The sequence below is a fragment of the Enhydra lutris genome, unplaced genomic scaffold, assembly GCF_002288905.1.
Source record: "Enhydra lutris kenyoni isolate GAN:26980312 unplaced genomic scaffold, ASM228890v2 scaffoldscaffold38, whole genome shotgun sequence".
In the NCBI taxonomy this organism is placed as follows: Eukaryota; Metazoa; Chordata; class Mammalia; order Carnivora; family Mustelidae; genus Enhydra; species Enhydra lutris.
This window is the reverse complement of record NW_019154122.1, coordinates 18,870,299-18,885,646: the sequence shown is the minus strand read 5'-3', so window position 1 is coordinate 18,885,646 and position 15,348 is coordinate 18,870,299. Positions and strand designations below refer to the sequence as shown.

The following is a 15,348-nucleotide window of genomic DNA, read 5'->3' as shown; positions in this document are numbered from 1 at the left end:
GGGAATCTGATGTGGAACTCAATTCCAGGGCTCTGGGATCATGACCTGAGGTGAAGACAGACGCTTAACTGACTGAGCCACCCAAGTTACCCATTTTTTAAAAATGGGCAAATATCTGAATAGATATTTCTCCAAAGAAGACATAGAAATGGCCAATAACTATCTGAAAAGATGCTCAACATCATGACTTGTTAGAGGAGCATATCAGAAGCGCAAGACACCACTTTGTCCCCAGTAGGATGGCGAGGACTACAAAGACTGATGGCAACAAATGCCGGCAAGGAGGTCGAGCCATTGGAGACCTTGGTCACTGCCAGTGGGAATAGAAAATATTGCAGACAAAAGAAAGAAAACACATCCAGACTGGAAAGGAAGAAGCAAAATTGGATGTTTTTGCAGATGACATGATTCTCCATATAGCAAAATCCCAAGAAATCCTCAGGAAAAGCAGCAGAGCTAGCAAATGAGTTCAGCAAGGTCACAGGACATAAGATGTTGTTTTAAAATCAATTGCAGCCTAGGAATTCCTGAAATAAAGGTAAGGAAACAATTCCATCCATAATAATATAAAAAGAACAAACATGACTCGTTAATTACTGAACCAACTATAACTAAGTTATAAACAAAATGTTGATAAATTATTTATCATTATTAATAACTTTAACAAAACAAGTGCAAGACTTGCACACTAAACATTACAAAACATTGGTGAGAGAAAGTACAGATATAAATAGATGGGGAGGTGTCCCATGTTCATGGATGGGAAGATGCAGTGCAGCTCATGGTGGCTCTTCCCGGCCAGAGTCAAAGCGATCCCTAACAAAAATCCCAGCAGGCTTTTTTTTTCCCCCTGCAGAAACTGACAAGCTGATCCTAAAAAAACTGTAAAAAAGATGAAGCTCCCAGAATAGTCAAAACAATTTTAAAAAAGAAAGCAGAATCGAAGGAGTCTTTAATTTCCAAACTCAGAGTGAGGCTACAATAATGAAGATGGTGTGGGGTGTGGAGACAGACATATGGGTCAACGGAGCAAAATCCAGAGTCTGCACAAACCCTCACTCTGACAGTGAAGTTGTTTTCGACTGAGGTGCTGAGGCATTTCAATGGGGAGAGGACAGACTTTCCGGCACATGGTACCGGGATGGCTGGACGGCCACAAGAGAAAAGATGAACTGAGAACTTTATCTTATCCAGAAAAATTAACTGAAAATGGATTGCAGAAATGCAAGAGCAAAACTTCTAGCAGAAAACAGGAGAATATCTTTGTGTACTTGGGTCGGGCTAATCATTCCTACATACATTACCAAAATTATGATCTATAAAAGAAAAAATTGACAAATCTTCATCAAAATTAAAAACCTTTGCACTTCAGAAGGCAGCATTAAGAAAATTACAAGATGGGGTCACCTGGCTGGCTCAGTCGGTAAGGCATCCGACTCTTGATTTTGGCTGAGGTCATGATCTTGGGGTTGTGGGATTGAGCTCCGACTCAGGCTCTGTGTTCAGCAAGAGTCTGCTTGAGATTTTCTCTCTCCCTCTCCCTCTGCTCCCTCCCCCCACTCGCATGCTCTCACTCTCAAATCAATCAATATTTAAAAAATGCTTAAGGAAAATCACAAGATGAGCTGCAACCAGAAGAAATGATTTGCAAAGATGTAACTGATGAAGAACTAGTATCCAGAATACATAAAGAACTCCAATAACTGAAAAACAAGAAGAGCAAACAGCCTAATTTAAAAAGATGGACGACATAGTTGGGTAAACATTTCCCTAGGGAAGACGCACACGGGGCCAGTAAACACACAAAAAGCTGCTCGGCCCCAACTGCTGGGAGGGAAGTGCGACTCAGAGCCTCAGCGGGCTGGCTGACAGTCCCGGGATGGCTGTGGATGGGCAGGGTGGAGGGAACCGAGCCCCATGCGGCTGGTGGGACTGTAAACTGGTGTGGCCACTCTGGGAAACAGTCTGGCAGTTTCTTGGAAAGTTACACGTAAATCTGCATATGACCCAGCAGCTCCACTCAGGGGTGCATGACTGAGACACAGAGAACACAGGCCGCACGGAAACTTGCCCCAAACCTTCCAGCTGCCCAAAGTGCAGGGACCTGAATGTCCACCAACAGATGAGCCGGGAAACCAGGCACAGGCGCGGTCCGTGAAGCGCCAGCACGTCCACGTGGGTCACCGCAGCCAAGGACACCGGTCACTGATGCAGGACCTGAGGCCACGGGTTGTGGGACTCTACTCATCCAAGTGCCACAGAGGGCACACCTGTGGGGGCCGGGCTGCGGCGAGCAGCAGGGGTCTTTCTGAGGCGAAGGAAATGGTCTGAAGCAGAACTGGGGGCTGGTGGTACTCTACTCTGTAAATTTACTGAAAATCTAGGAGTCACTTAATACTTGAGAATTTCGAGCCATAAAAACGACACCAAGGGGCGCCTGGGTGGCACAGTGGGTTAAGCCTCTGCCTTCGGCTCAGGTCATGATCCCAGGGTCCTGGGATCAAGCCCCGCATCGGGCTCTCTGCTCAGCGGGGAGCCTGCTTCCCTCTCTCTCTCTGCCTGCCTCTCTGCCTACTTGTGATCTCTGTCAAAAAAAAAAAAAAAAAAAATTTTAAAAATTAAAAAAAAAAAACACAAAAAAACGACACCAAAATAAAGTTGTTAAAATGAACCGATTGTGACTGTCCTTGCTCAGTGCTGCTCATCGTGGCGCCCTCGTCAAAGCTTGCTGACCCCAGGCAAACTAGCAGACACTAAGCGTCTCAGGCAGGCATGTACTGCCAGCGGTCCTGCCCCGGCCACCGCACCGTGACCGCCGGGGCGCTGATGGACGCATTTGGGGTCCTCCACCCTGCCGCCAGGCCAGGACGCCCCTCTCCGCACCGGGCAATCTGCTCATGGGCGGGAAGGGCTCTGGCAGGTCAGCTGTCCAACCTCTATGTTGCCACTCAGCTGATACCATTCCCCAAAACGCAGCTGGACTGGAGATCTGTCCTCCCCTGATGACCCATGGAGGACACAGGAACTCGCCCCTCGCCAGGCACAGGTCCCCGCAGACACCAGCAGCCCCGAGAAGCCACACATCGTCCTGTGAGCTGTGCAATGGCCATGGGCACACGCCCATGTCACACACATGCACACACACGGGACTCACACGCCCCCTCTGACAAGGCTCCAGAGATGAGGACAAAACAAGAGTTACTGCGGGTGTCCCCGTACCAGAAGCCACACAGGGCATCTCGTCCCTAACCCTAAGCACCTGACGTCTGCAGCCGTCACCCTGGAGACACTCACCCTCGGCCACTTCCCCATTGTCCTGCTGCAGCTGAGCGCTCACGGTAAAGGAAGAGCCCTGAGCCACGTCCATCACCTCCGGACCCAGAATCACAATCTTCTTGGCTTGTGCTGGGAGAGAGCAGAGCAGAGCGCGGCACAGCTGAACAGGGGGGCCGCTGTCCGCGCGAGCCCAGGCCCCCACGTGGGCCCCCCACGGAACAGCCGCGCTTCCCAGGGCACCGCAGGGGGAGGGACGTGTGGTCATCACACGCGTGGCTGGAAGTCCCCTGCCCGTGCCACCCCACACAGCGACCCGGGCCGTCACTGAGTGAGACTGTGACCCATCCTGAGGGTCAGCTGTGACTTTTAAGCAACTTACTGCAGAGCTGGTTACACTACAGAGGCCTCGAAAGCCCACCCAGCGCCGAAGGGCTGTGAGCGAGTGGCTCGTGGGCATTCGGATTTGCACTTGGGGGGACACTCCTGCACACCTCTGCTTGGTTGGGACTCTGGCCCCGCCTTCCTTGCGTCTGGTCAGTGGCTCCGTGTGTGCCAGGTGAGGCGCCCTGGACACCAGCTGGGGAGCTGGCCGGGGCGTGGCCACCCACAGGCTGGACGTGCAGGGCGCCTCTGGGGTCGGAGCAGCTGGAGATGGCGTTCTCGGTGTCTGCTCCCCCTGCGTCCCCAGCCGGTAGCGGCACCAGGGTGAGGGTGGTTAAAGCTTAGGACAAGACTGAGTCTGACAGAGGACGTGCGGCCAGGAGGGAGCTCGCACAGGTGTGTGTGGACGGCAGCAGGTGCCTCACGGAGACGGTGGGCCTGGACAGCCCTGCTCCGTTGAGGGGGGACAACCCGGCCCTCAGCAGGGGGAGGCCAGAGTCCGCCTCAGCTGGCCTAGGTGGACTCTGGTGGTTGCTGAGACTCTGCTGGGAGGATGCGAGGACACGTCCTATGCCCCCTTGCCGAGGCTTTCACACCCAGGGGTTCCAGCACCCCTCACGTGGGGTGGGCTGAGATCTGGGTCTCTTCCCAGGGCACAGTTACAAAGGCACTCCCGGTGGACCCTGGGGAAGGCTGGCTCGGCCCCCAGACCCCCTGCACCCTGAGATCCTCAGCTGAGCCGAAGGCAGACCAGTCGCAAGTCCTTCTGAAACCCGACTGGAACGTGTCTCTCCTAAAGGGGCTGGGGTATTAGATCCCACTTCACCCCTGACCCCAACCACCTCCGGATTCAGCATCCCTGTGCGAGCGCCTGTGGCCATCGGAGACAGAACTCAGCAGACCCCACCGCGACCCCACGAGAAGACAGGGGGAGGCAGGGGCGGGAGAGGCACCTACCCACCGGGTGGCCACTGATCCACATCCCGTGGTAGACGGCCCCGGAGCAGTGGGTCAGCTGGCCCAGGCCGCTGAAGACGTCGCCGTGCCACTGTCCCTGCGGAGAGAGCCGTGTGGACTCAGAGCCCATGGATGACATGAGACAGCAGGGGGAGGCCCGGGGTCCCTGAAAGCACCATCCCCCCCAACAGACGAGGACTGAGGCTGCTGGAAAACCACCCCCGAGGGGCGGCAATCACGTGGTACCGCCCTGCCTCCAAGTCCCTCCGCAGTGGAATTGTGAGAAGCCGGGAAGTCTGGGGACAACGGCTCCTATGCGAACGCTTCGAACGGGGCACTGGGAGCACAAAGACCCTTTCAGTAGAGACTATACTGGTGCGGGCGAGGAGCCCCCACCAGCAACAAGCCCCCTGAGGGGCCCTCGGAGCCCGCGTGCAACCCCCCTGCCCCCCCCAGCAGCCTCTCTGAACCACAGGCACAGTGGCGTAAGGACAACGCGAGAGCCACAACTGTTTCCGTGGAAAACTTCAAGGTCCTGATGGTATTTCATCTAAGTGGGAATTACTCCTGTTAGAAGAAAAACCAGCCGGAAGCCGTGTGGGTCTATGCGCTCCTCTGAGGGAGCTAACGGGGCTCCCGTGTCCCTGCCCTGCTCTCCCGAGGCCCGGGCGCCGTCGGTGCCACGTGGAGGGCGCTGCCCGCAGGTGTCGTGGGAGGCAGCTCAGTGGAGGCTGGCGCCTGGCTCTCCCTTGGGAGGGACCACGAGGGGCCATGGGGCTGTGAGAATGGCCCAAGAGCCGCAGCTCTGCAGAACTCGGATGCCCCGAGCCCGGGGGGCGACTTGGAGAACAGAGTCACCGAGCACCAGGGCTGTGGGGCCAGGTCACGCTGCGGGGTGGGGGCGGGACCTCCGTGGCCAGGCTCCAGCACAGCTGGCCTCTGGGCCAGGGCACTGGACAGCTGGCAGGAGTGGCTGGGCTGCCTGCTGGGGTGCCAGGCTGCCCCCCACCTCGGGGGAGGCCCAGAGAGCCGAGTCAGCCCCATGACGGCTTGGGCACCCTGGTGGTTCTCCCAGGATGCTCAGGGCCACGCGAGGCTGAGGTCACGTTCTCCGGGAAGTGGCTCACGTGTGCAGGTGACGGGCCGGACCTAAGTGGAGGTGAGGCCCTGTAGTCACGACCGGTGGGCCCCGCTCTGTTGTCCTGACTCGGGGCAGGGAGCCCGCTGGCAGCTGCGGGGGCCACTCTAGAGCCAGCGTGGGCGTTTGGCCCTGCGATCAGGGAGTCACTGCACACGTGTCCACGCTTGAGGTGATGTACGCGCCCCTGCTCCCACGTGTGCACCTGCGTATCTGTGTGCAATTGTGTACATCTGTTGCATGCGTGTGCACACGTGTGCCTCGGTGTGTCCATGTGCATGTGTGTGTGTGGTGGGGCGGCTCTCTCAATGGGATGGGCAAAATGACCTGGGTGGGAGACAGCAGGGCGCGCTGGGCTGGGCTGCCGTCCGTGGGTCGGTGTGGGGACAATCCTGGGAGGGCAGGGGGCCTGCACGCTAAGCCCCTGCCCCCGGGGACTCTGCTTGCTGGGAGCCGGCGGGTGAGGCTTGGATGTGAAGACGACGCTGGAACGGTTTGTTGCCAGGAAACCCTTTCCCTCACGATACCATCCTCGGACTTGAGAAGTCACCGGTTTCAACTCAGGCGACAGGACTCTCAGCCAAAAGAACGCAAACCCCACAGGAGCCAAGCCACGTCCACTGCCCCCAGCACCCACTGTGCGGTCTACTTAGAACCACGGGGCTCAGTCCCCAGGCCTGGCAGTAACAGCTGGTACAGTGGGATGCGGTCAGCCCCGACAGGGGCCCAGGCTGGGGGCGGCGGCCACGGGCGGGGGCTGTGCCTCCGGGAGAACAGAGCCTTCATGAGGGGCCCCTCACCTTTCCCCAGCCTCCCTCCGCCCTCCCAGTGGCAAGAGCTGGGGTCTCTGTGCCCACTGTGTGCCCCGGGCAGGCCTGCCACCTGCCCTCGCCTCCCAGTCTTCGCTCCCGTCCCTGTGCAGGTGTGCTGGGGATGGGCGTGGGGCCCGTGGAGCCTGGCCACGTGCTCAGGGGCTCTCCCAGGTGGGAGGTTGGGATTCAAGATGCTGGAAACTGGCTGCGGAGTCCAGTGTGCACAGAGCACTGACCCCGCCCACGCCCGCAGCGGGGACGTCCACACCTCCCTCGCTTGGCTCCCCATCGTGGGCTCCAGATGCTCCCGCCAGATGGAGCCAAGCCTGTGGCGCTTCCTAGCGGACATCCCTTTCCCGCCCTCCTGGAGCCCAGCATCAGAGCTCCCATGGACGGACGGACGGACGCTAGTCATAAACACTTGCTGGCTTTCTCAGGACTGCGTGAGGGCTCAAGACAGGCCAAGAGGCTCTCTAAGCCGTGAGATGGCTGCTGGCCCGTCATCCGCATCGTAGCTGTTGCTGCCGTGAGAACGGCCACCTCTTGTCTCCGCGCTCCCTCCTTCGGCCCAGTCCTCTCGCTGTTTCCTGGAGGAAGGCACAGCCTCGGGTTGGCCCGAGAGGGAGCAGACTGGCGGGTCCTCCACACCCAGAGATGTCCAGGACGGCCGGTGGGGCCATGTGTCCCACACCCACTCCAGGGGCGTGCGGGGCTCTACACTTACCCTCCACTGTTTTCCCGGGTCGTTCACAGGCTGCTGGGGCGTCTGGTGGGGGCTGGGTGTCTGCAGCGCTAACACAGACTCCCCCAGGACAGGCGCACTCCAGGGCGCGGCGTACCTTGCCCAGCAGCGCGGAATCTTAATTGATGTTATAAATCCTACCTTTGAAAACTCTGCCCTTTCTCAGCTGACTTGCACCCGATGCATGAACCAATACTTTAAAAAGCGTCGCACGGAGGGGGTGGGGGGTTCCCCCGGAGGACAGTTGGGGGGCGCATCCCACCCGGGGCGGGGGCTCCCTCTGCTCTCTCCCTGCCCCTCTCTGCCCTGCTGAGGGCTTGTGCACCGTAGGGTGATGCGGGAAGAGGGGGCACAGGGCTTTGTCCACACCACAGACACTGGCGGGATGGGACCCAGCATTAGGAAATGGTCTTGCGGGATGGCGGGGAGCCACGCCTGTCACCCTGCAGCTGCTGGGGGGCCCCTGGGACCCCAAGGGGGTGTTGCAGATGCCTCCGTGGTGGGCCCACCTTTGCGCGCCCACAGCTCCCAGGATAGTTGGGCCGCTGGGATGAGAGCCTCCTTGGGTGCTCTCCCAGGCACACGTGGTGGGAATAAACTGTGAGAAGAGCTTGATTCTCTTCTCATTTTAGGGAGCCTGTTCTGTTGATTCTATGTTCCTTTCCGAGGGAAGAGCTACTGTGCTTCTCCACCTGCCCCCCCACACCACCCGGTGCCCCCCAGCACACACTGAACGTCCAGCCTGGCACATGGGTCACGTCCTGCCTGTGGCGCCAGGGTTTGGCTGGCCACACCACGAGGGCCCGATGGCCCAGCTCCCCAATGTCTGCCTTGGGCGGTATTGGGACGGCCTCCCCCGTCGTTGAACCTCGGAGCTGGAGCAGAGGACCACCGTCTGGGAGGTCACGACCTTGTAGACCAGCAAAGGGTGGTCTGGAGTTAGGTCACATAAGCGGATGTCCCCAGGCCACCTGCCTGGGCCCTGGGACTGTCCAAGGGGCCTGCGTCTCCAGCTTGTGGGGCAGCCTGTGGGGTTGCCATGGGCACGCAGGCCGGCATGTGGGGGCACAGGTGTGCCCCTGCTCATCCGTGTCCCCAGCAAGAGCAGGGTCATGGCTGTGTTGGATCTTCATGACCTTGCTCGTTAGTTCCTCGGATGTCAAGGTGTGCACTGTGGCTCTTGCTGCCTTTCTGTGTCTGTTTCTGATGCCTGCTGACGTGCGGACCGCACAGAGGACACAGCGTGGCGCTGGCCCCCACGACGGCTCTGGCAGTCCGGACCCCTCCCCTGTGTGTGAGCAGACCCAGATGCCCGACTGTCCTGTGTGCAGTGCACCCCTGCAGTCAGGGCCCCACATTCCTGGGCTGTGAAGGGTGGCCTGGGGACATAATGGCCAGCGGCATTCCCAAAGACACACAGGTGAGCGCAGCGGCGGCTGGGAGCTGGGGGCAGGGGACGCACAGAAGGCCGGCCGCCCCGTGTGGCCAGCAGGTGTACCGACCTGCAGGCCTCCCTCTGGGAAAGCCAACCCGAAAACAGCCGGCGTGCGTGAAGAGGCGCCCAGGGACGGCCGGAAGCCGGCAGCTGCTGGCGGGGACCACCCTGCGGACACACGGTAGGGACCGCTCTGCTGCACAGTCACCGAGGTTCCCCGACAGCTTGGATCTGCTTCCATTCTGTGGGGTACGTGGCTCGCCTCCACGGAGCGGTACCGGCTCCTGGGCTCCACCAGGGATTTCCGAATGCTGTGCCTCTAGGAGCAGCTGCCCTGTGCCCGCGGGGGTCACTGTGCTACAGCCACGTCCCCCGGAGGAGCCAGTAGGCTTGCCGCTGCTGGGCACGCCCGCCCCCGTGTCCCTTGGAGGTGGTCCAGTGGGTGCGAGCCCGGAGCCCGGGGGTGACCCGGGCAGAACCTTCAGTGGGTCACAGAGGCAGGAAACGTTCTCTCCAAGATGAGCCGGTTACAACCACCCGCCCCAACCCCGCCCGTGCGGCCCCCGTCACGGGAGAGGGAGAAGCAGTTCTGGCTTAGGGATACATTGTTCTTATGTCCTGACAGAAGACGCTAGAACATGATTTTCAGGAGTGGACTTTGCCTGGGACTAACTTCTTAAAGGCTCCTTACAACGGTCTGCATTGGGGGATCTGCTGATGAGGCAGCAGGAACCTTGGGGCAAAGGCGCACTTGCCACGGGAAGGCAGACTTAACCGTGTGCGGGCGGGGGGTGTCCCGGCTCCCCCACTCCATGCGGCCCCGAGTGCGCCTCTGCAGGTACCACCCCTCCTGGAACTTCCCCTTCTCTGGGTTTGGCAGGTTCTCTGTCCAATTCGGCTGACACAGGACATGGCCAAGGGACAGCTCAGCCTCTGTTGTCTAATCTTTGAGGAAATAAAATTACCTCAAAAATAAATAAAAATCAGAAGCTGGCAGATCTGTGGTGAGAGGGGCCCAGGACAGTTTTCTGGGCAGCTCAGGGTTGAAGAGGGTGGGGTCTGCGGCTGCCCAGGGCCTCATGTGGGGGTCGGCACTCCCTGGGAAGAAAGCAAGAGGTGGACAGACCCTGCCACACCAGTAGGCACAGGATGGTTCCTGCGTCCCGGCCGTGTGTGTGACAGAGCCTGTGCTCCCCGGGTGACAGCAGCTGTCGGGGCCGGCAGTCCAGTCTGCCGGGAAGGATGGTGAGGCCGGGCAGACGAGCCCAGCAAGGACGGAGGGAGGCCACATCCCTCGATGGCGGCAATAGTCGGTGCTGGACTGTGGGCAGGCCAGAACACGTGGGGACGGCTGTCTTCAAGGGCAGGAGGGACAGGTGCAGGCGAGGTGTGGACAGATCGGAACCTGTGGGAGCGGCGTGGGGTTCCCCAGAAATCCAGCGGGGAGCCACCACGTGGTCCAGAAGCTCGTCTTCTGGGCATGCGCCCCGAAGACCTGGGTGCAGGGGCTGAGCGCTGTGCCCCCCGCGTCCCCAGCAGCCGCGCTCAGAGGGCCCAGTGGTGGGAGCGGCCCCGGGGTCCGTGGGTGGAAGGACGGAGGTGCAGCACCGGGTCCCTCCATGTGACAGACTGTTATCCAGCCTGAGGGAGGAAGGGGCAGGGGCGGAGCTCCAGGGCGTCGTGCTCAGTGAGACAAGCCGCTTCCCACGGCACAGGCCCCGCGGGACTCCCCGCATGCGCGGCTCCTGCGGGAGTCAGATCCACGGAGACAAAGTGGCGGGGTGGGTGCCACAGGTCGGGGGGCTAGTGTTTCCTGGGGGCAGACGTCAGTCTGGAAGATGGAACGTCCTGGAGACGGACAGTGGGGACGGGATCACGACAGTATACTGTGCTTCACGCCCGGAGCCGTGCCCTTAGCGGGAACAACTGCGAATTTCACGTGAGGCCTGTTTCACGATACGCAGAGATGGTTTTAAAGGAGGCCGACTGTTTGCTCAGTGGGAGTCCAGGGAACACCGTGCCCGCATGGGAGACGCGCCTTGGGGTAGCGCCCAGCTTCTTCCCATGCCGCCCAGGCTACAGGGTGACCCTGATAACCGAGGGTCGGAGGTCAGGCGTGAGGCGTCCCTGCAACGTGGAGAGGCCTGAGCCTTCCCCATGGGCCAGGCCTGGAGACAGACCGTGAGCGAAGTCTCCCAACGGCTCCAGAATGCGTGCTGGTGGCGGCAGGTGCTGTGCTGTGTCCGAGAGCGCCGTGTGTCCAAGGTCTCTGACTCCGAGGTCTCCGTGTCCGAGGGCGCCTGGTCTGAGGTCTCCGTGCCCGAGGTCGCCACGTCCAAGGGTGCCAGGTCTGAGGTCTCCGTGTCCAAGGTCTCCGAGTCTGAGGTCGTCGTGTCCGAGGTCTCCATGTGGCTTTCCTGGGCGCAGCCCTTCTCCACGCGCCCCGTCTGCACGGCCTTCTGGAAGCTGGTTAAGAAAGTGGCTGGAGGACCAAGGAATGCCGTGAGGGACCCCCACGCCTGCCCTCTGGGACCTGGGTGCCACTGGAGTCGTCCCATCGGCGCCAGGGCTGTGGGCGAGGTGGCTGCACACATCCCTGCCCCCGCGCGTGGCTGGGGGCGGCCGATACAGACACCGCAAGCACCACGGAGGACGGGTGTCCCAGCAGCACTCACAGCTGCAGGTGGCAGACGGTTGTCCCAGGTCCTTGGGTACGACGCTCCGGAAAGTTGGGAAGTTGCCAAGCAAACAGATATGCATGTGGACACGAGTCTGCATCCTGGGGAAGATGTGGCCGGAGGACCAGTCTTCCATGTTGACTCCTGTGGGAGGGCCCCTCGTCGAAGACATGCCACCTCCCTCGAGGGCGTGTGGGGGTCCTGAGGTCTGCAGGCTGGGACAGAGCAGCCTGTGACACTGAGGGGCGACCGTCCAGGTGGATGTCTCCTCACTTGGGGACGGCGGCAGCCTGGCCAGCAGGAGGAGCAGCCTGAGGCGGCTCGGGCTGAGACCCGGCTCCAGCGCTCAAGTTGGAGCAAAATGTCTCCCAAGCGGGAGAAGCCCCCGTGAGGGCTGCCGGGCCGCCCCGCTCCGGGGCTGGGCTGCCCCCTGGTGGAGCGCTGGGCAGGCGGTGGGTGCCCAGGTCAGCCGGCGGTGTGGAAAGCTGCTGCCCTTGTCTGCTCCGGGCTGAGCCCTGACATGCAGGGGAGGCCTGCATGGGGGCCCCGGGGGCAGCCACAGCCCTGCAGTGAGGCCCAGCGGGCGGAGGAGGGGCCGAGGGCCAGAAAAGCCTCTAGGAACAGGGCAGTGCTGGGGGGTCCGCAGAACGGGGTGCTCCTTCCACTGGCCCGACTGGCTGTGAGGGGACCCACCCGGGTCAGAGGACATGCAGCCGCCCCCCAACTCTCACTGGGGCTCCAGGCCGGAACTCCCCACCCCTCCGCTGGGCCTGTGTCCTCATCTGTGAAGTGGGGAGAAGGGCTGAGGACAGAGGCCGGTGCCTGTGGCGTGAATATTCTGGTGCTTGTCCTCCCCGGCCCCTCGAGGGCTGGTTTGCACGTTGGCACGGATGCCAGCTGTGGCACGGTGGGGCGGCAGGGGACAGAGACCTGCCCCCAGTGTCTCCCCCGCTTTGCAGCTCTGGAGAACCGTGGACGGTTGTCTGTGGTGCCCGTGCTATGCCCCACAGCTGGCCCTGTGAGACTGGGCGGACAGCCCCTGGCAAAGAAGCAGTGGGGCGGCAGCGACACGGATGTGCACGGGGGACGCTGGCCCTTGCCAGCGGCCCTGACCGAGGCCGGGGTATTGCCTTCCTGGGCCGAGCTTGTGTGACGAAGGGCAAGGCTGCTGCGGGGGCTGTCCACGCTCCAGGCCGGTGTCTGAGCTCTGCTGCGCGGGGCCGGGACGCCAGCTGCCCCCTTGGGCGCCCCGCCAGCCGCTGTCTCGGTGACGCTGCCAGCTGTTACCACTCTCGGCCCAAAGCCACTCTTCCTGGCTGGCTCCGTGCTGCGGGAGCTGGACCCCGCGTCGTCTCTCCCTGGCCATCTGATGCGGTCTCAGCAGCGGCAGGACCCGCGTGAACGGCCGTGTGCAGCGGCACCTGGGCTCCCGTGGCCCCGGATTCAGTGGGGGCATTGCAGCCACCGTGGCAAAGTCACCGTGACAACGTCACACACACCACGAGTCTCCCTTCCCGAGGAGCCCGGCTGTGCGGGCTGGCCCCAGGTCCATTCTGGGGGTGTCCACGGGGCCTTCCACTGGCTGCCCATTTCCACAGTAACATGCGGGTGTTCCTGTCTCCCCGCGGGATTTGGCTCCCAGCAGCGCCTCCCTCTGATACTCAGGTCCCAGATCCAGAGGCCACCCTTGCTTTTCCTCTTGTCTTTGCCTTGACATCCAACCTGCCAACGAGGCTGGTGTCTTCCGTCCAAACCCCAAGGCTGCTCTCTGTCCCCTCCCATCTCCTAATGGCCGCAGAGCCCTCTGAACAAGGAGGGACCGTCAGACTGCTTCCTTCCAGCACTTCCTGCGACCCTTACGATCCCTCTCCAGCCCTGCTGAGGCTCCTTGTCTCCCTGGGCCCCTCCAGGACCTCCTGCCAGGCCACGCCCTTGCCCTCCTGCCCCCGGAGCGCCCCTCCCACCCTGCCCTTGCTGTCCGGGGCGTGGAGGCGCTTGTCACCATGTAGGGCTCAGCTCACAGAACAGCACAGGAGCGAGGTTGGCCGGGCCCGAAGCCCCCCAGCTGCCTGTGGGGCCGACGGGGCGACGCATCCCTCCGGCCACCGACTGCCGCAGGAGCCGGCCCTCCAGGGGACACACGCTGCCGGCTCCAACTCCGTTGCGTCCCACCTGGGCACGTGGCCAGTGTCCAATAAGAAAAACGAATGATGGGTTCTGGGGTCCCAGTGAGGTCTTCCCTCACCTGCTTGTGCATCCTGACCCCGCACCCCTGGTCAGACCCGAGGGGTACGGCCTGCACAATGAGGAGGGGTGCGCACCCTCGCCTGTGCCCTCACACTATCGAGGCGGGCATTTCCCATCAGAAACCCGTCACCGGCCCCGAGGGTGTCCTCAAGGGAACGAGAAGCGTCACCCCGTTCCCACAGGTGACACGGCAGGGTGTGGGGCATCACAGGAGACAGACAGGGCAAGTGTCAGCTGGGGCCCTTCCCTCACTTCCTCACAGGCGGGGCGGCCGCCCTCCCTGGCCCTTGGGGGGGAGGAGCAGCACTGAGGTGCCCCATGAGGGTGTCCGGGTGGCACAAGGACCCCAGCGGGGCCCCCAAGAGCCTGGGGTCCTGCCACATCTCTAGGTACCTCGTAGGTGGAGCCGTCAGCACGGAATAGCACCCCGTGCCCCTGACGCTGGTCCCGGACCCAGTTGCCTTCGTACTTGTCACCGTTCCTGGGGACACAGACACAGGGGCTGCTCTCAGACCGCGGAGGGCCAGGTGGCGGCGCTGACTCAGCCCCGCTCCTCCGGCCGGGGCTCAGCACGCGCCACGGGGCCCGAGGCAAAAATGGGCCCCGAGCAGATGGCATGAGCTCGTGCCTTGCCAGGGCCTGCTGTGGACGGGCAGGCGGCCCCGAAGCTTGGCAGGGAGTGATGGCAGCGGCCCACGGCCCTACCCGCCCGGCCCGCAGGCACATAAGGCTTGAGGAAAAGTCGCTGTGAACCCACACGTGGCCGTGGTGGCATCATGTGCGAGCAACCGATGGCAAGGCAGGCCCACCGTGCCCGGGGTGCCCGAGAGAGGCCCCACCTGCCCCCCTCCCGCCGCCCAAGCTTCCACCAGGCGTTTACCTGGCAGAGTCAGGTTCTCCCTACTGAACGCGCCAGTAACCAGCGTCAGGAATTAAGAGCTCAGACGCCCAAGTGCTGCAGACGCCCCGGGGAGGGGAGGACAGCATACTCACCGGAAGACCATGTGCCCCTGGCCGTGCCGCTTGTTGTTATGGAACGACCCCCAGTAGGCCTGTCCATCCTGGTCCACCAGGTGCCCGTGTCCTAGGGAGGGAGCCCAGGGCAGTGAGCGTCACCTCCTGCCTCCTGTTGGGGGGGACCCTGCTTCCACCCCTGCCCCCCAGAGGGCGGCAGTGGATTAGGACAAAAGCCGGGGTCAGCCCCACTCCAGAAACCGGGTCACCCTCCCAGGCTGGGGGCGCCTGGGGAAGACAGCCCTGTGACTTGGTGTGGCACCAGGGACTGTCACGCCTGTGAAAGTGATTCTGGGGTCCAGCTCTCAAAGGTGCTGAGCGAGGGTGGGAGGGGCACCCCTTAAATTCCCCCAGGCCCTAGCATCTGAGGCTGGGGTGCCCTGCTGTCTGGCTGGGGCCACCCCACAGCTCTGCCTAGGCGTCAGTCCACGGGAAACTGTGCCTCACAGAGAGAGGGCAGTGTTGGGCCTCCAGTGACCAACTCAGAGGCCCTTGGTCTAAAGGCCAGAGGACGGGGGACCTGGGGGATCTGTTGGGGGAAGGTCCGACTCTTGGTTTCAGCTCAGGTCATGATCTCAGCATCACGAGATTGAGCCCCTGGGCAGGGAGTGTGTTTGAGAGTCTCCCCCTTCCCCCCTCCCCTGCTCCATGCCCTCTCTCTCTAAAAC

The 15,348-nt window shown here is 61.7% G+C and overlaps 1 protein-coding gene across 1 annotated transcript in view; it reads right to left on the bottom strand.

The window, feature by feature from the left end:
* Window positions 1-15,348, bottom strand: part of LOC111154738 (MORN repeat containing 1) — a 49,006-nt gene that overhangs the window by 29,770 nt on the left and 3,888 nt on the right. The window contains exons 5-8 of the mRNA XM_022514621.1: window positions 14,660-14,750; window positions 14,060-14,147; window positions 4,615-4,711; window positions 3,295-3,405 (exon numbers count right to left, since the gene is read on the bottom strand). Coding sequence (XP_022370329.1) covers window positions 3,295-3,405; window positions 4,615-4,711; window positions 14,060-14,147; window positions 14,660-14,750 — 387 coding nt within the window. The remainder of the gene's footprint in view (window positions 1-3,294; window positions 3,406-4,614; window positions 4,712-14,059; window positions 14,148-14,659; window positions 14,751-15,348) is intronic.